Source organism: Lissotriton helveticus, chromosome 1_1, assembly GCF_964261635.1.
Source record: "Lissotriton helveticus chromosome 1_1, aLisHel1.1, whole genome shotgun sequence".
Classification (NCBI taxonomy): domain Eukaryota; kingdom Metazoa; phylum Chordata; class Amphibia; order Caudata; family Salamandridae; genus Lissotriton; species Lissotriton helveticus.
In genome coordinates this window covers 842,810,739-842,836,670 of record NC_136057.1, presented here as the reverse complement: position 1 = coordinate 842,836,670, position 25,932 = coordinate 842,810,739, and the positions used below count along the sequence as shown (strand labels likewise).

General features: G+C 48.5%; 1 protein-coding gene across 1 annotated transcript in view; it reads right to left on the bottom strand.

Annotated features, from left to right (window-relative positions):
- STAB2 (stabilin 2) overlaps positions 1-25,932 on the bottom strand; it is a 944,658-nt gene that overhangs the window by 5,793 nt on the left and 912,933 nt on the right. Inside the window, exons 66-68 of the mRNA XM_078674824.1 lie at positions 20,497-20,607; positions 19,011-19,139; positions 663-779 (exon numbers count right to left, since the gene is read on the bottom strand). Of these exons, the coding sequence (XP_078530950.1) occupies positions 663-779; positions 19,011-19,139; positions 20,497-20,607 (357 nt within the window). The remainder of the gene's footprint in view (positions 1-662; positions 780-19,010; positions 19,140-20,496; positions 20,608-25,932) is intronic.

Sequence of the window (25,932 nt, the reverse complement as noted above, 5' to 3'; positions counted from 1 at the left end):
TGGGGCTGCAGGGGCATGTGCGACGCTCCTGAACTTTAATTCTTATCTTAGCTTAGCTTCATTTCTTTGGATTTCTTGGCTATGAGAAAATAAATATAAACATTGTTTCTTAATCTGTCAAAACTAGGAGAACTCGGAAGCAGGCTAACAACTTGTAAGTTTAGATGCTCAGGTATGTAAATAGGAGGGATTTCCAATAACATGACACATGTGCCTTAAATATCAGGACATATGCCTCCCAATAATGCTTCAGAGGTCATAACAGCAATGACTTGTAAAGCTTGTGAGCACTTCTGATATGTAGTACCCACCACCGATGACTGCCGTCAATCCTCTATAGTATTATCATTTAAGCCTAGATTGGAAATTGACAATAAAAAAGCAATGACATTATTGAATTTGCTGCAAAATATTATTTAAAAAATTCTACTGTACTTACTTAAGAAGAGGGAGGATTTTTGAACGTCTATCGGCGAGTATGGAAGTGAACAAACCATGACTGTATCTCTAGGTTCCACCATTGAGTCTTGCTGTTTATGTATTTGTCTCAGTGCCATCAAACCACATTCATCTACCTGCTGTCATTGAATCCAATACCAGACAAGCATCCCACTCAAACAGACAGAGTGAAAACAAAGGGAATGCATTGGTGTCAAACTCACAGAAAATGCATCGTAGACCGGCACGGAGGGAGTTGCCACAGAAGTGGTTGAGCTTTCATACATTGGGTTTGATAGCGAAGACTTGTCCAGTGCTGACACACTTATATTTTCATTTGACTGCAAAACAAAAGTGAAAGTTAGAAAATTGTACTAAAGAACATCTCTGTATGTGAAAGGAAAACACAGCTTCAGTGATAGAGGACATATTCACAAAAACTACAAGCATGAACTTGCTATGCTGCAGATCAGTCGGTATGCTCTTCCTGTTGGTAAAAGGAAAGCCTTGATAATACTACGGATTGTTTTCCAGAAGGAACTATTAAATTGTACATATACCTAATAGTCCTTCTGTTACTTAGAATCCGCATTTTGTAGGTAGGGATGTTGATTTAGATTCACAGAGATACACAAATCTGCCTACTTTAGTCACCACGTCCAGCCATTATCCTTCGACCAGCATTGTTCAATACAGCTTGGCTACCATTTTCCTGGCCAGGCAAAAGTCCTTTAAAGAGACTTTAAACAATCTTATTTATTTTAACTTTTCATTGACTGTATAGGGCTTCCATTGACTTTCACAACAAGAAAATACCCTATTGACTTTCTATGTGTATTCTTCTCACTCCACGTTCTACTTTAAACCCCTTATAAGTTTGTAATTAACATATTTCTAGTATTTTTTTTTATAAATAATTTAGTTTGGATCTTAAGTCATTTACATCTTCCAATGTCCTAAATATAAAAAAGGGGGTGAAAATGGGGGTTCCTAGGTACAGGGTAGGCCAGTGGTCATGGGGTAAATTGGAAACAACTACATTCATAAATGTTGGGCATTGAATTCTGTTCCAAACGCATGTTTCCATCACAAATGCACATACAAAATTAGGAGTAAATATGTATATATGTACATAGGTAGAGTAAGTATCTCAAGCCCCCTCTTTTAGGGGGGGGGGGCAGCAGGTGCTGGAGAGACTGAAAGGAATTCATCCACACGGAAAAATATACTCCAAAGGATTAAGCATGATCCAGGTGCACAGTTCTCCGAGACCTAGGCCTGTGGATAGTCTAGCCCTTAGAGAAAAGAAACATTTTTAGCAGAGTGACAGCCTTATCCCCTATAAATACTCTAGACTAAAAAGCAACCTCTCGCTATATTTGAAGCCTACAATGTCTTTTGCAGTAACTTTCTCCAAGAGTTCAACTCAACTTCAATGGTGGGCAGACACATTACTTATAAACATTTCTTGTATTGAAATGTAGCTTTCTAGTATTAAAATCACGAGAGACTACAGTCTTATTAACTCGTTCTCTCCCCAAGCTTTCATGACTTCTTTCCTCTATAAGACATCTGTACTACTGATTTTGTGTTCATCTCTTTCCCCGCACTTTTCCATTTCCCTCCATTGATAGTCAAATGCTAGTCACACACACTTTTCCCTAAAGTCTCAACTCAGAAACTGCCTACATCATTTGACGTACCCTTAATCCAAGCTTGGCGTAACAAATGGTAGTAACTGATTACGTAACCTGAAAAACGATTGTCATATATATTAATTAATATATGGTGGTTATCCTCTGAGACACAAAAAAGGGAACTGGTGTAAAAGTCCTAATGATATCTACAGTGTCTGACACACATATTGGAGGCATACAGCCAGATTCATCAAGCCGAAATCGGCTCGCAAAGGGCGAGATTCTGAGAATCTGGCCCTTTGCAAGTTCTATTTTTGCATGTGGGATTCATCATCCCAAATACAAAAATTGCAATTTTAGAAATCGCTAAATTGCTAATAATTGCACTTAAGGAATCTTAATTTGAGATTCCTTAAATGCAATTCATGAATCATTTTAAAATTGCGAATTAGCAATCTGGGGCCGCTATTTACCGCGAAGTCCAACTACGTGGTAAATAGCGAAAACTTAGAAAAATGCACTTCAGTGCATTTTTCTAAGTTGTAAGTTACACACACACATGTCCTTTGGACGTGTGTGCGCAACACCAGTGTACCTTACCATTTCAGGGGTGCCACAGGGTGTCCTTTGGACACCCTGGCACCCTTGAATTCGCTTCCTTATTTGCGATTCGCTAATTGCGAATCGCAAATAAGGAATGACTCCCCATTCATTCCTAGGGGCCTTTAGGCCCATAGGAATGAATGGGAAAGCCATTCCTTATTTGCGATTAGCAATTACCGAATCGCAAATAAGGAATCAGTAGAAATTGCAAAAAATATTCCGATTTCTACATGCATCCCGTTTTGTGAGTCTTTAATAGCGATTCCTTAAAAATCGCTATTAAGGATTTGCAAAATAAGTCTCTTGTCTCTCACCCTTTGGACATGCCTTGGAATGATCAATTGGCATTGAGATCATTGACACAGAATACATTAAAGCCCCTGAGGCCCCGGGACAGATTTATCAAGGTTTTGTGTAGCCCTTGCACCACGCAATTGGGCACAACGGCGACACAACACCACCATGAGATTTATGAAGTCACACAAGTCTACCTTGTGTGGCCCTGAATGGCTTTATAAATCTAGAGTTACACAAGGCAGGGCAAATCGCTGACTTGCATTACTCTGCCCCAGGAAGACGTTCCATGGGTGAAGCGTGGGTGTTCTCACGCATCCACCATGCATTTTGGCGCATTTCTAGATTTACCATTAGTGGTAGACCTGGGAACGCATCAAAATGCCACACCTCCACAGGTGAGATGTAATGAGGAGAAACATCTACATTTCTCCTTGATTTTTCCTCTCTCTACACGATCTGTATTCTGCAGCACACATAAAAAGAGGAAAATGCCTTTCAGGGTTGTTTTTGTGCAGGAAGGTCTACCTTCCTGCACAAAAACAATTCTACCTACAACGCAGGCACCCTTACACCATGGCACAAGGGTGCCTGAGTTGGCAATATGCAGCCAAAAGAGCGCCATCACTAGTAAAGGGCAAGAATGCAACATTTTATGTTAAATAAGGCACATTCCTGCCCTTTCCCCTTTCACACATCAAGGTGACTTACTGTGTTGCACTACGTAAAAAAATGATATATATGGGCCCAAATTGTTGTGCTCCTCTTACAAAGGATTCTCTTAGGCACCACTGCGACAGATGTGAACCACCTCACCTGTCTCAGTCTGCCACTGGTTTCCACATGGTAAAACCACCTCCCCTTTATCCACTCAGGTTGATTGCCCTCGCACACCAGTCTGTTCATGGCACTCCAGCAGCTGTATCTGTCAATCCCCAAGACCTGTTTCTGATCTTCTGAGCCGCAGCTCACTTTAAGTGGGTGGGTAGAAATGTGGAAATCATCTGAGCTGTCTGATGCCTGTTCCTGGACAGCTACTGAAGGACCAGAACCCCAAGGAGTGCAGAGACTGGACTGCCCTTGGCTGACCAGATCTGACAGTCAGACCTCAGCCACTCGTCCTTCCTCTTCACAACCAGATATAAAGGACATCTCAGTTCAGAGTCATCTTGCCAGAAGGGCTCGCTTCTTTCTTTGGCTACATCACCTCATGTAGGTCTTTACCTTGAGTTGTGTGTTTAGGACAGCATTTCTCAGTAATGTAAAATTACAACTTTTCATCAATTTAAAAAGAAAAAAAAATACTTAGGGATGGTCAACTTTCCTTATAAGGATTCAGGGCTGGAGTAGGACTAGTAAATACGCCTCCTGTAATATTTTGGGAAAGTTGCACTTTCACCATATTTTCTAGGACTGAAGTTAGGATTGTAAATGCACCTTTACTACGTCCTCAAGACCCTCCGCTGTCTTTACTAGGATTCAACAGAACCGCTGCCATAGAGAGCTGCAGGGGCGGATTGGCACTAATGTGTCAGTTCCTCACTTAAATTTGTATCCTATTAAATTGTGCTCTGGGAATATTAATGAGAGACAAACCTATTTTAGACTGCACAGCCACACCTCTCCCCTTTTATATTTTGAGTTTTCATCTAATGCTACCCTAGGCAGGAGAATTTCATTTCTGCAGAACTAAGTATGAAATACCTATATTTCCATCCAGAAACGACGTTCCCTGATAATGCTGAAATGGAAGCACTTCAGAGATGATTTTCCAAGTCCCTGCAGCTGTAGCTGCAGTAATATAAACCGTAATAAACTATTGTTGCTAGTCTCTGTATAATTGGTTTTACAGCATTTGCACTGTGCAACATCTCTCCAGGGGGCCCCAGACATGGAAGAAGGACAAAGGGGTGTGTTTAGAAGGTGATATCGCCACCAGAACATCACTTTTAGCAACGCTCTGGTGGCGATATCCCATTCTCCATATTTACAAAGTAGTCTTCAGCCACTTTATGTGGTTTAAGGCCGCCTTGTAAATAAGGCCCCTGTACACCCATCACTTCGCGTGAAAGCGGCATGCAATGAGTGTTGCTGTGGGCATTCTACCATAACACCCATTGCTTTTGGCACTGCCCAAGATTTACAAGGATGTGTAAATCGGAGGCAATGTATAAAACTAACGCCATGCAACAGCAGGCGATAGAATGGTGAAAGGATTAGAAATACTTTCATTTCTCCTCGTTTTTGCTTTTTCTATGTGTGCTGCATTCTGTAACACACATAGAAAGAGCAAAAGGCCATGAATGATTGTTTATGTGCAGGAAGATGTCCCTTCCTGCACATAAACAATCATTGCTTGTATCCCCAAAAGTGTCAAGGTTGCGTGGAGTCGGAGGAGCTTAGCGCGCAACCAAGATGGCCGCGTGATCTAAGGGCTCCCGAGACCCTCGCATCCTCCTGCATCTATCCTGTCGTTTATCCTGTCCCTCATTGATGTCTTCTTAGAGGCGAACCACGACTGAGGTGAAATCTGCTTTCAGATTCTGAATCGAACCCTGGGAGCCGGAGTTACGGCGATCTGAAGATTGCGGCCTACATCTCCGTGATGCCCGGCTGTGGAGTTTGCATGGTGCCCGGGTCGTAGTTGAACAACATCGGCTTGAGGGGGCTGGGACGTCTGGTCCGGTTGCTTTCACTTTCAGTTTTGCTTTCAGGGGAAGCTGTGACTGGAACCGAGCCCAACCCCGAGCCTGAAGACGGCCGCCCAGCGACACCCACAAGTGTGATTTCTCATCAACGTGCCGAATCCGGATGACATTTGGCCTGTGCCCCCTGGCTGGGGCTGCCTCCGCCCAAGGGGATCAGGGGCCACCATCTTCCTGACTCGTCTCTCCTATTTAAGTTAACCTATCTCCCGCAATGACGGGGAAACCAGAGGGCGAAAAGCAGAAACTTAAGACCACTCGGCGGGGTGGCTATACCCAGACTAACATCATGGATCGATATGCCCAAGCTAAGGGATCTCCCGGCGGATCTGGCAGGTCGCAGGAGGACACTAGAGATCCACCTACTCCAGCCAATGAACTGACCCTGCAAGATGTCTTGGCCGCCATTGACAGGATTAAATCCTCATTAGGCAACAAATGGAGACTCTCGCCCATACGCTCGATACTGTGGCAATTGATGTCAACCTGATCCGCACGGACCTGGCAAAAACTAATGAGAAGGTCAAATCACTGGATATCAAGACTTCTAGTCTGACGGGTGATGTCGCTGACCTACAGTCCGTCACCTAAAGACCACTAGTGATCTACTCACACGTCGTCTGGAGGATTATGAAGGGAGGGCCAGGAGGAACAATGTTCGTATTATTAGGGATGCGGGGTGGGGGCTTTGTAACGGGATGTTGGGGGGGATGGGAGGTTCTGTTGGGGTGTGTGTATATTTTCTTGCAAGGTACTGTATCCTTAAATCGTGTCATGCTATGAATAGGAGGGGTTATCGTCTGGTTGCGCATGCTGGGTTTTCCTCCGGCTCTAGAGGGGTTGGAATCCTCATTAAGAATTCTCTCCCGCTGGAGATTGACTCCATTGTTCTTGATGATAGAGGGCGCTACGTCGCTCTTACGGGAAGATGGGAGGGCCGCACCCTCTCTCTGGTCTCGGTATATGTTCCCCTTGGCCTGCAATCAACTACTTTCGCGGACTTGGGGCGGATAGTTCTGGCTCTCCCTGAGGGGTCACTGCTTCTGGGTGGTGATTTTAACGCAGTAGTTTCCGGGGTGGCCGATCGACACCCGCCCATAGATCTAAAGGGATCACAGAACTGGCTCCATGGATTCCTTGACACTTTGAGTCTAGTAGATTGTTGGAGGTTGCTACATCCTACTCAACAGCAGTATACGTTTCATTCGGGCGCTCACGGTAGCCTCTCCAGGATCGACTATATTTTGGTACCGGCTGCACAGGCTCCTTCTGTCACTGAGGTCAAGCATTTAGCTCGGGGAATTTCAGATCATTCTCCACTATGGTTGCGGATGGATTTAGATTCCGAGGGACGGGTTGCCCCGATTAATCCTTGGTATTTCCGAAACCCTACAACTCGCGCTGCCCTGGTTAAATCTCTTGAACTGTATTTTCTGGAAAACGAGGGTTCTGTTTCATCAGCGGTATCGCTTTGGGAGGCTTTCCATACCGTCCTTAGGGGTCAGGCCCTGTCGTTGATAGCGGGTGCTAAGAAACGGAGAGATGAGGAGGTGGTTAGGCTTGAAACAGAGATCGCTGACATGGAGTTTAACCTAGAGCGGGGGGTCACCCGTGCTAAGACTCATGTTTTGCGACTCAAACAACTTGAGTACAGGACATTGGTTACCGACGCGGCTAAGGCTAAGAGTAGGGAGCAGCAGGGACGTCTGTATGACGTGGGCGACAAAGCTGGTAAATTGATTGCGTGGCTGGATAAGAAAGATCGAGCTAAACGGGTGGTGCCTGTGATTGAGACAGATGCTGGTGTTTGGATCTCTGTCCCTAAGGAGATAGTTCAGTGTTTTGCAGATCACTTCAAATCTGTGTACTCCTCTGTGTCTGACAGACCGGAGGAGGACTCACATCTATTATTGTGAGATATTGCTTTACCACGTCTCTCTGACATTGATAGAGACCAAATGGACGCCGCTATAACACCTGATGAAGTGGCGCTTGCGATTCGTTCCTTGCGTTCGGGGAAAGCAATGGGTCCCAATGGTCTGCCTATTGAACTTTACAAGTTGCGCCCTGACAAGATGGCTCCCTATCTCCGGGATATGTTTCTGGAGTCTCGGGAATGTGGCTCTCTCCCCCGTGAACAGCGTTTAGCGACTATTGTGGTGATTCATAAGGAAGGGAAGCAGAGAGATAAGTGTGCGTCGTATCGACCTATATCCCTTTTAAATGCGGAACCTAAGATCCTTGCGAAAGTATTGGCTAACCGACTGATCACGGTAATTAGCGACTTGATACATCCGGATCAATCCGGTTTTATCCCGCATAGAAATACTGCCCTGAATCTTAGGCGACTGCATGGTGTTCTCGCGAGAGCTGCGAGAGCTGCGACGCTGCGTGAGCCGGCCATCTTGACGTCGTTGGATGCCACGATGGCTTTCGATACTGTGGAATGGCCATATTTATGGGCCGCGTTGGCTAAGTTTGGGTTTGGACCCGGTTTTATCGGCTGGGTGCGGCTGCTCTACGAGGACCCCCTTGCGCAAATTGTTGTGAATGGCCGAGTCTCGGCTCCGTTTGGTCTTGGGAGGGGAACTCGTCAGGGTTGTCCACTGTCATCGCTCTTGTTCGCTCTAGCTCTTGAACCCCTCGCCGCGTGGATCCGGTGGGAGCCCTTGATGAATGGTATTCGGTGGGCCCCGGAGTTTGAAGATCGCATCTCGCCTTATGCAGATGATATCTTATTGTATTTGACTTTGCCCCGGAAATCCCTGATAGTATTGTGCGATGTTCTGAATTCATTCGGCAGAAATTCAGGCCTAATCATTAACTGGACCAAATCCTATCTTTACGTCCTTTCTGGTGATGTCCCTCTTCTCCCAAATAATTGTCCCATCCGGGGGGCGTGGCCAAGAGCCGATCATGGCGGACGTGTAGTGAAGCAGCTCCGTCCGTAGCCCTCTGAAACTAGCTATCAATCCTGTCTACCTTCCACGCAACCCACCTCAATCTTTAGACCGGATCTCCACCAGACGAGCGGCGGGCAGTGGCGGCGAGCTGCCTTCTTAGGACACCGCCTGCCACCCTGGTGAACGGAGGAGACTGCTGAGGCCTACTGTGCAGAGGGAAGCCGCGGCCTCAATTAGCCCGGAGGCCTGCTTGCTGCTGCTCTGCCGGCGACCTGCCGAGGGGGCGCCGGAGGTGCACTAGGGCGCGAAACTGTGTGCGCCTGCAGCCGGAGGCTGGTACTGATCCTGCCGACGCCGGACCGCCTCCCCGATCGTTGGTGGACCTCTGGGGCCCGTCCTGACCTGGCTGTCCTGATTGCGGCCGGGGGAGCGCCGGACTGCGCTGCGCCCGCTGGGCTGTAGCGGAGGTGCTCGCGCCCAGCGGTAAGGAGCGTCGGCCGAGCTGAGGGGACGACACTGGTGCCCTGAAGACTGCTTCGGGTACATGGGACGCCCGGCTACCGCCCGACAAACATTGGCACCGAGGCGGTGACACGGGCGCCATCTTGCATCCACCCTGGTCACCCTAGGACCCAAGAGAGACGGCGCGAGCGCTGGCGCCACCCGCGGCTCTTGAAGGTAGTGGGTGAGACACAGCCCTGGGGACGTGACGCGGCGCCGGCTCGACCCCTGCAGCCACACTACCGCTGATGACCCCGAGCAGCTCGAGGGGTCTGGATGCACAGAGGCCCACGTGGCGGGTTGCTGTCTACAAGATCGCCTTCACTGGGACAGGTTAGAGGCACCGCACTGCTGTTCTGCCTCTGGCGGTCCCCTCCTCCTGCAACCTCTTGACCATACCCACCATCTCACCGGGGCCGACGCGGCAGCTGCACAGAGGGTCCTTCACGGGGCGCCACCACACCGACCGAAAGTGCCGCCTCCACATTCTGTCCATCACTGTTGTGTTTGCAATTACCGCTCTAAGTGTACTGGGGATGCTCAGACGTGAGTCCCAGGCACTCCACACCACTGGAATCAAGCAAGCCGGGCTGATGAGAGGTGTTACCTCGAAACCGGGCCGGTCCTCGGATGCTTGTTTCCGTTCTGGGAAGGACATGGCTTTTGTAGTTCGGACTGGACTGTTCCCATGGGGCACAGGGTCAGCGCTGATTTGCATATCGCCATTGTCTAACCCAGGGTGGTGTGGAGTGGAAAAACGATGGATTTGGGCCCAGATCTTTGGACTGGGGTGAATGTGTGACATTGATCCACATTTTGTCCATCACTGTTGTGTTTGCAATTACCGCTCTAAGTGTACTGGGGATGCTCAGACGTGAGTCCCAGGCACTCCACACCACTGGAATCAAGCTAGCCGGGCTGATGAGAGGTGTTACCTCGAAACCGGGCCGGTCCTCGGATGCTTGTTTCCGTTCTGGGAAGGACATGGCTTTTGTAGTTCGGACTGGACTGTTCCCATGGGGCACAGGGTCAGCGCTGATTTGCATATCGTCATTGTCTAACCCAGGGTGGTGTGGAGTGGAAAAACGATGGATTTGGGCCCAGATCTTTGGACTGGGGTGAATGTGTGACATTGATCCACATTCTGTCCATCACTGTTGTGTTTGCAATTGCCACCACTACAACGCCATCGACCCTACTCGGCACCAGGGACTCACCACTCCCATTGCCTTCCCTGCTGTGACACCAGTGGCCGCGTGGAGATCCTAGACGCACGGAGCGGTGCTCTGAGGGCTATACCATCTGTAGACAGAACCGCGACTACCCCGACGCCGCTCTGCATACTAGATCAATGGGACGACACAGGGGCAGGACCCAGGATCCCGGTGCATCGACGGACATGCAGTCCACCGGCTCGGAAGACCCTCTGTCCTCTCAAATATGGACGTTATCCCGCCGACTGGAAAAGGAACACAGGACGCCAAGCTTGACCTTATCCTCAACGAAATACGAGCCACTCGGGAGGCACTGGAGACGCGTATCGATAGCATGGCGACTGGTCTCTCGTTGCTCTGAGCAGACCATAATAAACTTGCGGAGAGGGTCTCCGAACAGAAACTTGCGCTGAATGATCTCATACCTCAGCAAACGGAACATTCGACGAAACTGGAAGGCATGGAGAAACAACTCAAGCAACTATGGTACAAAGTGGACGATGCGGAAGGACGAGCTCGCCGCAACAACGTCCGCATCTTAGGCATTCCGGAACGCAGCGAGGGAAGGAACCCTACCCAGTTTGTGGAGGACTGGCTTAGACAACTGGTGGGTCCAGAAGATCTTACGGCCCTATACAGCGTAGAGAGAGCGCATAGAATACCGTCCAAACCGCCGCAGCCAGGTGCACCCCCACGTCCTTTGATCGCACGCCTCCTTCACTACAAGGACCGCGACACTGTACTACGCGTGGCCCGAGAGAAAGCGCCGATTCGCTATGAAGACAAGAATATCTCCGTGTATCCTGACTTCACGCCCACAGTGCAGCGTGCCAGGTCCACCTTCCTAGGGGTAAAATGCAAATTGCATGAGAGAGACTTGAAATATGCCCTTCTGTTCCCTGCCCGCCTTGAGATACTACACAGTAACAAATCATACTTCTTTGACTCGCCGGAGGAGGCGGCGGAGTGGATGGAGGTAACGCTAACTCCGCCGGCGTCACAAGACCATCTTACGGCCGCCGGGGGAGACGGCCGTCAGGGTCAAACAGATCGGAGAGGCACCACTTCAGACACTGGACGAGCCCCATCACAGAGGACAGCGCCAACGGATCAAGCTGCTACAGACCGTCTAACAGACCGCACACCGGTGGTACTGTTGACAGAAGAGGCACTCGCCGCCCATGACGCGGGCACGACCAGGGGCCTGATTAGCAACTCTGACACGCACACGGAAGTGTCAGGATCGGCGGACAGCATACAACTCTTCCCCAAGATCACGGCGCAGATGGCAGAAGAGTTTTAACATCAACACCATGACCGCACTCCGGGTGGTAATGTATTGACTGTATCATTTCTTGCACACTGGTGGGTTGCATGAGGGCTTGGTTTACTGAGGGCCGCCATGCCACCGCAGGCCAGTACAAATAAGGCACTAGTGGACTGCGCCCCCCACCGCAGGCACATGGAACTGTTTGACTTCTGCCCCTGTTGGGCATCATGGTTCGGACCTCCAGCCCGTTGGCCTGGGGACCTTAGTGTTCAGGGATTAACTGTTTGCTTGACACTCCTATTCTGCTATAAGATGTACCAGGCGCGTTCACCCACGTGCTCAGTTTTGCCACGCTACACGATCAGACATGGGGCCACTTAATGTTTATAACTTGTGCACCTGGAATGTGCGGGCATGGGTTCGATCCACAAAAGGCACAGGATACTCGCCCAGCTCAACCGTAGGGGAATTGTGATAGCCTGCCTCCAAGAGACACACCTGAACTGTGCTGAAAGTCTGAAACTGCATAAGAAGTGGAAGGGTCAACTTTTCGCTACGTCCTACTCTGCATTCTCTAGGGGGGCCGCTATTTGGCTCCGTAATTCTGTCCCCTTCAAGCCACTAGAACGGAGAATTGACAAGGAGGGCAGATATGTCTTTGTGCGGGGCTTGCTGGATGGGGCTAATGTTGTGATTGGATGTGTGTATTCACCAAACTCGGGCCAATCAGATTTTTTGGTAAATGTCAATGGGGTCCTTGCAGATTGGGCGGATCATCAATGGGTGGTTGGAGGGGATTTCAATGCTGTGTTGGATGTTGCACTGGACAGATCACACCCCCCACTACACGCCACGGAAAGCAGAAGACAGGCGGATGCACTGGTACAATGGGCGGAGGGATGGGGTCTGGCAGATACATGGCGCAGTACACATTTACAGGACAGGGAATATACCTTTTTCTCCCCTCCACACCAACTCCACACCAGGATAGACCGCATCTTTTGCTCCCGTTCCTTACTAGGATCGGTTATTCAGGCCCAGCACATGGGGAAGACCCTCTTTGACCACAATCCTGTCGAGATGACTTGGCAATGGGGCCGTCAGACGACCCCGATCCCAACTTGGAGATTACCCACGGAGCTGCTGGAAGATGCCGTCTTCAGGTCGTCTGTGGCGGATGCCATTGAGAGTTATTTTGACATGAACACTGCTACTGCCAGCTCCCGACAAATAGAATGGGAAGCATTTAAAGTTTTTATCAGAGGGGAAGCGATGGCCACTAGAGTGGGTATGAGGAGGGCAGTGATTGAAGATCTGAAAGAAGTGGAGGGTAGACTGGCAACGCTGGAGGGTGAAGCTGCGGGCACGAACACACATTTCACGCCACTGCAGGACGCGCATGTGAAACACGCTGAATTGTTAGAAGACTTGAGATTGTTAGACTACAGGGAATACACAACTAGACAGCACACACAGGCGGACAGGTCGGGCGCTATGCTGGCCCGTATCATACGTGACTCCCCAGTGCACCATCCCATCTTAGAAATACTGGACCAAGAAGGCATACTAGTATCGACTCAAGTAGGAATCAACGCCGCTTTTGAGGACTATTACACCACGCTTTACAGCCCACACAGCTGCCTCTCACAGACCGCATTTGAGGGATTTACGAGGGATTTAGAACTACCCCAACTCACTGACAGGCAAAGAGACGATCTGAAGCGTAGCATTACTGTTGCGGAGATTAAACAGGCAATAAGCGCACTTACGAGAAACAAAACCCCTGGGACGGACGGTCTGCCGGCCGAGTTCTATGCCGCATTCATAGACCTATTAGCCCTGCGCCTCCATGCCATTTACCTAGAAGCGCTGCGGATTGACTACTTGCCGCAGTCCTCCCTCCAAGCTTTGATAACTTCCCTCTTAAAACCAGGTAAGGATGGCCTGCGCCTTGATAGCTACAGACCCTTATCTCTCCTTAATACCGACTACAAAATTCTGAGTAAAGTGCTAGCGACGAGACTGGCACAATACATCCCGCAACTGATCCACCCTGATCAGTGCGGATTTGTACCGGGTAGGAGCACGGCCATGAACCTTAGACGACTAGCCCAACTGATGTTACGAGACCCGACAGACATGGGCTCTGAGGGATGCATCTCATTGGACCTGAAGCAGGCCTTCGATTCCCTCAGATGGGATTTCATGTTTGCTGCGTTCACGAAGTTCGGGATACCTCTCGAGTATATCGCGCGGGTCAAGCTGCTATACACACACCCCACGGCTCGGGTACGCACATCCAGATACATCTCAGGTCCAATAGCCATAGCGAGAGGTACCAGGCAGGGCTGCCCACTCTCCCCGCTCCTCTTCATCCTGGCACTTGAACCACTGCTCTGTAAACTCCGGACTATGGCCCCCCACTGTGGCATTCGGAGGAGTGAGACAACTCATATAGTGTCCGCCTATGCTGACGATATTATCCTATACCTACATGATCTGCGGGGCGACCTGGACCCTATCCCTTCTATATTTGAGGACTTTAGATCGTTATCTGGCCTCACCATAAGCGAACCAAAGTCTTACGGGTTTACCTTTGCTGCCGCTGACTCGACCGCTCCACTGCCTTTCGCGCCACACGCATTTCAAATGGCAAATACTGCCTTCCGATACCTCGGGATACTAATTTACAGGGATGCCGAAATGATGATTGACGGCAACCTCGGAAGGGCTATGAGGACACTTAAATCTCAGATACAATTCTGGTTGTCGCTTCCTATATCGGTGGCCGGCAGAATAGCCATTTCCAAGATGGTGATGCTTCCCCGTCTAATTTACTATTTCACAAACCTGGCGTTCCTGATCCCTGCCGCGACGTTCAGGACACTAGACACGCTCCTCACGGAACTCATATGGGGACAAGGGCGAAGGCGCATAGGCCTTGCTAAGTTGCAGCTCACCACGGGCACAGGAGGTATGGGAGTACCAGACTTCAGGGCCTACAACTTTGCATGCCAGCTGCAATGGCTAGCCTATTGGCTTGCTGGTAGAAACCTACATGAGATTGACATGATTGAAGACGATCGCTCTAAAGGGAAAATTCATGTCCTGCTCTTACCCCGCTCGGAACTGCCAAGAGACACCCCACCGCTTCTCCGACTTGCGGTTCACTACTGGCGGAAGGCGATGAAGTACACGGCCCCGATGTCATCGTATGCCCCCACAATCCCACTACTGGGTATACCCCTGGGGTCGGGACCGCTCACTACTCACAAACTTGTGCCATGGCAAGACGCAGGTGTAACACACGTGGGAGACCTTTTTGCTGAAGGGCAGATGCTGTCCTTTGCAGACTTCAGGGCTGCACATGGCGTCCCCGGGGGATCTTTCCTTCTGCATGCTGGTCTCCGACGCTATGTGCTGGGAAAATGGGCGCCCGAGGGAGTAGAACCACCCACGAACCCCCTACTGACGATGCAGTATCTCATGGGAACGGGAAGTCATCTAACTAAATGGCTCACTGCTAGCATTAGAACAGGACGGGCGGTCTCACTATCGCCTCTCAAGACCAAGTGGGAGGGTGATATAGGGAGGCCACTACGGGACAAGGAATGGGAGCGGATCCTTCAATTCCCCAAAAAAGTGGCTAGGAACCCCAAATTCAAGTTCATCCAGCTAATGGTCCTGCATAGAGCATATCTAACCACACCGTATACACGCTATGTTCCCCAATGCAGCCGACACCTGCCCTAGATGCGATATAGATGATGCATCACTGACACACATGTTGTGGAGCTGCCCCAAACTAGGCTATTACTGGACTACTATTAATGACTCGCTCAAGGACGCAGGTGCTTTGATACGGACGCTCACCCTGGAATACACGCTCCTAGGGTTGGACCCGGCAGCGCGTAAGAGGAGCGTAGCAACACGTTTTGCTGATGTAGCCATGTTACTTGCGAAACGTGCCATCACGATGAGGTGGAAGTCTCCCAGGCCACCTGACCCCGAATTATGGAAAACGGAAGTGATACGTTGGGGCAGGGCGGAGGGTGAGGCGCTGTAGCGTGAAGAACGAAGAGGTCTCAGGAAAACACCGATCTCACTGGACTGGTTTACCATTCTGGGGAGGTTCGAGGCAGGGGGTGATGATGAGTCTGATATTTCAATACCGTAAACTGCAATGTGTCCTGCTGTCGGTGGGCTTCCATGTGACATGCGCAAACTTGTTGCACTAGACTGTAATACGGGATACCCCGTGATACTATTGCTTATGCCACTGACTGGTTGTGTAAAAATGCATATTTGCTCAGATCTGTTCGTTGGGTGCGACCTGGTACTAACTGATGTATACGTACGTACAAGAGAGTGTCTAGGGTGGGATTTCTTATTGTGGGTGGCGGGAGGGAGTTCTTTCACTTCTTAAGGGGTTTGTTCAACTGCTTGAAACTACAACAAAAGTTAAACTGTATAATGCACCTATTGTTATTGAGCCCGGAGGAGCTTCATTACTTCAAGATATGTCATATGATAACAATTCTGTACTGTTGCTCTAACCACTCTGCCAAATAAACAGAGTTTTCAAAAAAATAATTGTCCCATCCAGATAGCACACACGGGGTTTAAATACCTCGGTATCTACATTTCATTGGACCCCACGACTCGTTATGAGAATAACCTCCTCCCTCCCTTGTCTAGATTGAAACAAGATGTCGCAGGTTGGCGTAGGCTTCCGCTTTCACCGTTGGGTCGTGCGGCTCTCTTTAAAATGATGTCTCTGCCTCGTTTTCTCTATGCACTCCAAAACACTCTTGATGTAGTTCCGGCCAGCTATTTCCTTGCAGTCGAGGGTCTTCAAAGGAAGTTGATTTGGGATGGTAGACCTCGTATTGCACTTGCTATTGTTTGTCTCAATTGGGAGCCATCAATCATGCTACGTATGGTCCCGAATTGAACCCTGCCTTTGCAATGGATAGATGGCTGTTACCTGGGGGTAACTACTACAGGGCACTATATTCTAGATTGGTAATTAAGGACTTGTCGGGACCTACCAAGACGGCAGTGCGTCTGTGGAGGGATGCAACTAGTTCGATGGGGTGGAAAGACCGCTTGACTCGGGCGACCCCGCTCTTTGGCTCTGATAAACTGGGTAAACTGTGGAAGACCAAGGGATTTGATAAGTGGGATCTCATCGGTATCAGTAAGGTGGGAGACCTCTGGGTGAAGGGCCAGATTAAATCGTTTGAACTGCTAATGAAGGAGTATGAACTAGCTTATTCAGAGTACTTCCGTTACGTTCAAGTTCGACATGCTTTGAGGCCGGTATTTCCAGTAGGGGAGGTAATTCCGGAGTCGTCCCCGCTCGAAGATAGATTGTTAGATGGTCATGTGCCCGATAGTACTATTTCCTTAGTCTTTAAAAAACTAATAAATGATAGGTCGGATCTCCTTTTGCATCTTCGTGACTTGTGGACCCGTGACGGCCTTGAACTGGATGACGAAGACTGGCAATCTGTGATCTCCTCTCCCAAGGAGGTTGCGATACCAGCTCGACTCAGACTGGTTCAACTTAAGATTCTTCACAGGGTATACGTCACGGGCCCCCGATTGGTACACATGGGCTTTTCTGAAGAGGGTTTGTGCAAGCGAGGATGCGGCCAGATGGGGACATTTCTTCATATTATCTAGGAATGTCGTGAGGTTGCCGCCTACTGGAGTGGGGTACATGATGTGATGAAGGAAGTAACGGGGGTTGCCCTCTTACCAGAGGCTAGGCGATGTCTATTGAATGTCTGGGAACCCACGGATTATAACGCAGCCCAGACACAATGGGCGACCCTGGGAGCCATGATCGCCAAGCCCGATATAGCTCAATTGTGGGGATCCCAAAAGCCACCTACAGTTGCATTATGGAAGGAAAATATGGACTGGTGCATGTTCCGAGAAAAAACGGTGTATTTGGCCCGGGGTAGGCCCCGGAAGTGGTGTCGAATATGGGGACCCTGGAATACCTACCGAGGAGATATTTGTGCACCGCCTATTGCAAATAACACTGATGTCCCACCTTCCCCCTGACCACGCATTCTGACTGCCTATTTATATGTGTATTGATTTTCCTTTTGTCCTCCCCCCTTCCCTTTTAGTATATGGATTGCTGATTTCATTTGTAATGAATATTCCTTCCCCATTTGAATTGACACTTTGTGTAATATGTTCTTTACCTTGCTGTTTTTATATTTTCAATAAAAAGATGTATAAAAAAAAAAAGGTGCGTGGAGTCATCCATCTTTATTGGTTATCTGCACAGCCTGTGGTGGAGGGACAGAGCCAAGCAGCGAACTTTAGAAGACATCCCAGTGTAGGGTACAAAATAGCTCACCCTCAGTACTTAAAACACTTATTTGTTATTTTGCAAATCTCCAAAGAGTAAAAATAAACATTGAGGAGCTGTGATCATGTTTGGCATTTGTGCCATGTCCACAGTGCACACTGGGTGTTAGCACTGACCCCTGTAATGATCACATGTATCACTGAGAGAGGGAATTTGAATCGAAGTGTGACACGCCAGGCGTTTTGCATTCCTTTTTGTAGAACAATAAGGGTATAATCACTCTTCTTTTAGCCTTTTACCGCATTTGAAGGACTGAGCAGGTACAGTTCACTTGCCAGGTTATTCATACCCCGGAGCTGCCTTAAGACTCCTCGAGGTCAAAACGGATCCTATCAAGAAAGCCACCATATGACTGCAGAATGGAGATGGTTCACAGTGCAAGGCATTAAGAAATTAAGAATGCGAGAATACGTACTCAGGAAAAGAGGCATAGAGAGAGAATAAAGCATAGGGGAAGGAGAACGCTCGTGAGAAGAGGCGTTAGGGAAGAACGTACATGTGTGGGAGATGCAGAGGCGGTGCGTTGCGAAGGCTTGTGCCACACTAAGGGGCAGCAGAGATGTAGAGGAAATGAGATAGGAGCTTTAAGAAGGAACATTCTTCGCCACAAAGTTTATATCTCAGAGTCTTTCATGGAGCCAGCTTTAGGTGGCCAATATGGAAGACAGGGAGAGGGTCAAGATGGCGAAGGAGAAGAAGGAAGAGACCATGGGAATGACTGGGATAAGGAGCAAGATAGAAAGAGAAAGGGAAACAGAAAGAAATGAAAGGAGGGAATGCTGAGTAATAGAAAGAGTGGAATAAAGAAATAGGGTGCAGAAAGGAGGGTATGGCTGAGAGGGGGAGTGAGGGAGTATGACATAATGAAAGAAAAACCAAGTGAAAGAATGAAAATGACAAAGGTGATGGAGTAGAATGCATGAGGAGGGAGAAGGGAAGAGAACGGTTTGGGGAAAACCAGAAAATATGACATCACAGACAGAGCTGAGAAAATAAGTACACAAAGAAATAATTACAATTTAGAAAATTCCATTTTGATATCAAATGATCATACCGTGAACTTCTGAAAGCGTATGCGTCCTTTACTGTATTTATGGAATGAGTACCCAGCAAATGCGATGAGTCCAATCACTGTGAGTATTATGAAGAATATTCCTGCTCCAACTCCAGCATGCACAGCAGCCTGATCAAAAAAAATGGAGATTGTTAGAATCTGAGAGCACAATGCATGCTCACATTTGCTATATAACCGGGACTACTGAATCCATTCCTGATTGATTCTTTAAACTGGAAATAACACATTCAAACTTATTTTTAGATATGCATGCAAACAGTGTCCCATTACACTTGCATTCTTAGAAGGTGGACTGCTATGAAATGGACATATGTTTGTTGATCCATCTGTATATTGCTAATAATGTGTGATCACAGATGGAACAAAGACAGGACTCCATCTTGGTAGAAGGTGCAGATCTCCTAAGCTAAACACTTATAAACCTGGAACTCAGGGCATGCTGTACCAAGCTCCTCTTGAAAGTTCTTTGTCCTGAAGAAGACTATCTCAGGAAGAGTCCTGGTCGCAATGGTGACAAGCTGAGGGGCAGGCTGGGTCATGCATTAACACACCATGGTAAAGACCCATTCTTCTTAACAACTCATTTAGTGAACACTCTCCATCCCTTTATCTCAAATGCAAATCATGCTTCAGCTGAACAGCTCCAGTTGAAAGAAGAAAGTGTGTTTAGTAATGGCGGATTTTACACAGTTTTAGCCAAGAGTTTTCCTTTGTGTGCCATGGATATGGTCTGAAGTGTCACATTACAAACTCATGTATTGTGCTGATCGTTGAGGCAGCTATCGCTAGTCGTTTTCATGACAATCCCTGTCGATGGGCATTGTACCACAGAGTCTGATCTCTCAACGCTTGGAAATGGAATAAGTTGAGAGGAGATGTCCATCAGTGGGGCCAGCAATGGACCTGGTGTAGAAGATACATGGTGTTTATAATTCATGTAAGTTTCCTCCAGTTAGATAATGGAGTATCTTGTTCCAAGTTTATACCTCACATTGTTGGGTTGAGGGTGAGGGGTCTATGGGTCATTCTGTACTAATGATAATTTCCCCACACAGTGTCTGTTCCCTTGCTAGACAGAGATCGGTCTGCGATGGTCATGTCCTGCTATCAGAATACCTAACTGACTGCAAAGAGCTCTCCCATCATGTTAACTGATAATATTGGAGAAATTGTGGGGCCCAATTTCATATTGTATCTAGCTGTGTGCTAAGTGTACATTATTTTCATTTTCACTATAGGTTTTAAGATGTCTGCACGGCCTAAGAACTGCAGCAGCTACTAGCTGTAGATGCTCAACAAAACAAAAAATTTATTTACAAGTGACTTACCATTGGACTGCTCAACTTCTTCACAATGGACTTTGACAAGACTATCCATAATCATTTGCAACTAAACAAAAGCAAGGAAGCTATCACAAAATGTGCATTCTACCGCGAGTGTTATTCAGAGGAAAGAAAAGACTTACGACTGGCACAGGTGGAGCTCTCAAAGGCCCTGAAATGATGTGGATTATTCCATTTGAAGCAAATAAATCCCATTGAATAATGGCCCTTCCATCCACCAAGCGGGTCTCGTTCTAGTAAATAAAAAGAAAAAAGTTGTTTTTCTTGCAAATATTCTCATGCAAGTCAGATCTGTATTGTATATTTGAAGCTTGTGAGCACCACTCCTTTATCCCTTCACTTGTTTCTCTCACACCACTCTACTATACTGTTAGAATTGGGGGGTCTTTAGTTGGCAGTGCACCCTGTCCAAGAAAGGACCCTTTCTTCTAGTCAGGATAAGGGAGTTACACACTCTAGATAACCCTTGCTCACCCCCTTTGTAGCTTGGCACGAGCAGACAGCCTCACCCCAAAGGCAATGTGCAAAGTATTTGTACTCAAACAGACAATAACACAGAGAAAACACCACAAAAGGAAGCCACACCAGTTTAGAAAAATGAAGCATCTTTATCTAAACCAAACAAGACCAAAATGACAAAAAGAACAACATACTTATCACTTTTAAAAGGTTTTAAGCAATTCGGTCCATAGAAATCTATGGATGCATGATTTTACACAATGTACCTTCAGATGCGTCAAAATTACAAGGCCAAACAGTCGCAGAGAAGGGACGTGTTGAAAAACATTACGATGCTTCAGTTCCTGAGTCCTCAGGAAGGAAATGCATCAGTTCTGCTGCATGAAGTCTTGCGTCAAACCCCGACTGTAAGGGGAAGCGATGTGTAAATTCCAAGATGATTCTGGTCTGCGTGTGAGGCGTCCGAAAACTTGCCGCAGAGGTGTGATGCATGGAACTCTGGATGCGCGGGAGGTCGATACAAAACATAAGTCGAATCGATTTCTTTCAGTCATGGTTCCATGATGCATCAACAGGGCCTGCGTTGGAGTCATTGCGGTGATCTCGGACTTCGGAGTTCGGTGCTGTGGACTCGGCGTGCAGCAGATTTTTCAGCCACAGACAGGTGCTGCGCCGATGCCTAGCTGTACTACGGCGGTGCATGGAAATTCTTTCCACACGGCAGGGCTGCGCTGAAAAACAGCCGCTATAATGGTGATTTTCAGGTTTCTTTAGTTCTTTGCAGCAGGAACAACCTCCTAGGGCCCAGAACTTGAGTTGGCACCACAAGGCAGGTCAGAACTCCCAGCAATTGAGTTCAATTGTGCTGCAGGTGAAGTGTTTGTGTCCCAGAGACTTCTGAACAGGAAGCAAGCTCTACATCAAGCCCTTGGACATCTTCTTTAGACACAATAACATAGCAGAGCACACGTTTCAGTCCTTTCCTCTGCCCACAGATAGAAGCAGCAACTGCAGGCCAACCTAAAAAAGCAACACACAGCAAAGGGGCAGTACTTCTCCTGGCATCTCCTCAGCTGTTCTTCTTGGTAGGGTTGTCTTAGTTCCAGAAATGATCTCAAGTTCTGGGGTTTTAGGTCCAATACTTATACCCCATTTTTGTGGTCTTTGTTTCCAGAGTCTCTGAGCTCAGTAAAAACTAGTTCTGTCCTCCCTGGACCAGCTTCACTACAGGAGGTGGAGACAGCATTGTGCAGAGCAGAAAGTCTGATCAGGCGTTAGTGAAAAACTCCTCCCACCACTTTAAATGCAGAAAGGTCTATTCAGCCTGGCTATGAGTCACCCAGGGGAGGCAGGACACACCTCAACTCCCCTTGTGGCTTGGGTCCAACAATGCAGCGCAGGAGTTTGTCAGCACAGCAGTAGCAAAGCAATGCCTACCCCCTTGTGGTTCTTTCCAAAGACTGGTGGCGAGTGGCGAGTTGGCAACTACAAGCTGTCGAGCATTACAGCAGCCTCCATCAGTCTCAGACTGGCTGTGTCTGCTCTGCTCTGCTCCCAGTCCACACAGCATTAGCGGCAGCCCTTCCCGCTAGCCCCATTGACTGTAGTGCTGAAGTGCAGCAGCCAGTAGCCCACAGCATTGTTTCTTCTCCTTTACTACCATCTGCTGCATGCAATGCAAATGGGATCTAGCAGCCTGCCCAGCCCCCTTCTTTCTCCACTGCAGGGCTGCTAAAAATTCTGGCTTCACCAATGGATCTCCAGAGGCGCGGACAAGATCGCCCCCCCTCCGCAACCTTACCAAACAACTCCCTCTGGGGGCCACTTGGTTCACCACCGAACTTCCAGTCGCCAGGCGCACCCACATACGCCTCGAGAAAATATGGCGAAGCCGGAAAACCACAGAAGACCTAAACAACCACAGGAGTACCTTGAAGGACTACCACCAGCTCATAAGGGACACCAAACAGACCTTACTTAAGAACGAACTCGACACCAATGCAACGAATGCCAGATAACTCTCCAACGTCATACAGCAATTCACCAAACCACCCAGCGAGGCCACCGATTCACACCATCCCAGGTACTCTGCAACAAGCTCAGCACCTACTTCCATCAGAAGATCAAGACCCTCTAGGACCACTTGACGACCAGATGCCATTCACCACCCCTCCCCCAGCCATTGACCACCAGCCGACCATCACCACATGGACACCCACCAAGGTGGAACTCATCACCACGACCATAATGAAAACCCGGTCTGGAGCCCCCATGGATGCCAGCCCACCTCACATCTACCAAAAGGCTGCTACCGCCATTGCCTCCAAACTAGGACGGACCCTCAATGCCTCCCTCCAATCCGGCACCTTCCTTGATGACTGGAAGCAGGCAGAAGTCAAGCCCCTCCTTAAGAAGCTCACGACCAACCCTACGGACCTGAAGAACTACTGGCCCATGTCTCTGCTCCCATTCGACACCAAAGTCACCAAAAAAGTCGTCAATGCCCAGCTGAACGCATTTATCGAAGAGCACTCCATCCTAGATGCCTCCCAGTCTGGATTCCACAGTAACCACAACACCGAGACCGCCCTCCTCGCTGCCACTGACGACATCCACATGCTAATCAACCATGGACACACCGCAGCCCTCATCCTACTAGACCTCTCAGCGGCCTTTGCCACCATCTCACACCACACCCTTGCAGCCAGAGTGCATGACGCTGGGATACAAGGAACCGCCCTCTACTGGATCCAATCATTTCTCTTTGGCAGAACCCAGAGGATCAGACTCCCCCCTTTCATCTCCGAACCCACAGAGATCAACCGCGGAGTACCACAGGGATCATCGCTCAGCTCCACGCTCTTCAACATCTACATGGCCCTCCTTGCCGCCATCGTCAGACAGCATGGGCTCAACATAGTATCTTACACCGATGACACCCAACTCATCCTCTCCCCCACGAAGGATCCCGAGGACACCAGGCTCAGCTTCCAGGAAGAAATGAGGGACGTCACGACACGGATGAAGGACAGCTGCCTGAAGCTCAACTCTGAGAAAACCAAGGTCCTCATCCTGGGACCCTCAACCTTCGCCTGGGACAGCACGTGATTGCCCTCTGCCCTCAGTAGTCCTCCCACCCTGACAGACCACGCTCGGAACCTCTGCATAATCCTCAACTCCTATCTCACCATGACCCACCAGATAAAGGCCGTCACCTCCATCAGCTTCAACTGCCTCCGCATCCTCCGAAAGACCTTCAAATGGATCTCCCCGAACACAGAAAAACCATCACCAACGCACTCATAACCAGCAGACTGTACTACGGAAACACCCTCTATGCCGGCATCAACAGGACCCTTCTACACAAGCTCCAAACCATCCAGAATGCAGGGGACAGACTCATCCTTGGGACCCCTCGGCACAAATCCATGTCGCAACACCTTCGAGACCTACACTCGCTCCCGGTCAAGATGAGAATAACCTACAAGCTTCTCACTCACGGCTATAAATTCCTCCACAACACCGGACCCAAATACCTCAACAATAGAGTCAGCTTCCACACACCCAAAAGAACCCTCCGATCTGCCGACCTCGCCCTAGGCGAGACACCCCGCATCCACAGAATCAGAACAGGAGGGAAGTGTCTCCTCCATCGCAGCCAAAACCTGGAATGAGCTCCGGGTCAGCATCAGACTTCCACTAACCTGCACATCTCCAGGAAGGACCTCAAGACCTTGCTCTTCGACTGAGCCAGAGCTGCCTCCCCCCCACCCCTTCCCTTCCTTCCTTCCCCCCAGCACATTGAGACCCTCTTTAGATGATTAGCACGCTTTATAAGCCCCTGATTGATTGATTGATTGATTGATTGGCTTCTTGGCCACCTTCTTTGCCACTGTTGGATGGATGCTGGTCCTTCTACCAAATCTGCAGTGCATCTAGGCCCCTCTGAGCAGCGGCCTGTTTCGAATGTGTACTCCGTGAACCACTTCTCTACATATGGAAATGGCTGGAATCTGGCCAGTGCCCTGTTACAACAACGAGCCGTGGGTCTTTGCATCTCCAAACCGCACACCGTCGTTTGAAAGTGGGTGAGTTCAGTTGAGTTTCTTTTAACTTGCTCTTCACTCCCCCAAACTCAAGTTCATAACTGGTTTAAATTTAATGTGGCTTTATTTCTTCACATTCTGCAATGGGGAAACATCCTTTACAACGCAACTTTTACCATGCAGTGCTTTTACATCGCAACTTTTACAACGCAAACCATTACAAAGCATTGCGCTAGGGGGCGCTCTAGGATAAGGAATAGATTTAATTTACTATCCAACATCTTCCCTACTATCCACGGGGACTGGAGTTGGAATAGAAAATTAAACTATTCACTATCCAGCACCCCAAAGCGCTATGCATTGTAATGGTATGCGTTGTATAAACTGTGATGTAAAAGCATGCGATGTAAAAGCATGCGTTGTAATGTCATACATCCTCTGCAATGCTATGTTAAATATCCTTTTCCGACAGACATGGTTGTGTATGTGTGTGTTGCCTTTCTTTCGCTTTGGGACAGCGCCCAGTGCTGCTGTCCTCGGAGATGAGCAAAGTAAGGGTGATTAGAGGTAATACTGCAGCCACCTGTACCATGACATACGTGGCCGGAGGTGGAGGTGCTAGCAGCATAATTAATTAACCCACAAGGAAAGACGCTCCAGGCGCTAAGATGCCATGCCACTGTATCAGTTGTTTATATCTGTGCAGGTCTTAATTTGCATAAAAGTGTAGGTGCTCATAGTTTTGTTTTTGAGTCTGCTGCCGGCCCAGATGATTGCCGAGTCTGCTGAATAACAAGGGTGCCTATTCTTGATTGCACTTCTCTATTTTTAAGTCTCTCTTAAATGTGTCTTTTCATTCCTCCTTTGCCTGTGCTTTCTCATAGTTCTCTTCCTCCTTCCTTCTCCCTTTTCTGTCTTTCTCTCCCTTGCTGTGGGTCAAAGGCTAATATTGAAAAATAAGCCTCATGCCCCACAAATACAGATCTGGCATCACAGGAAATGACAACAACTGGTCTGTGTCTGTACGTTGCATAGCAACAGTCAGCAGATGCC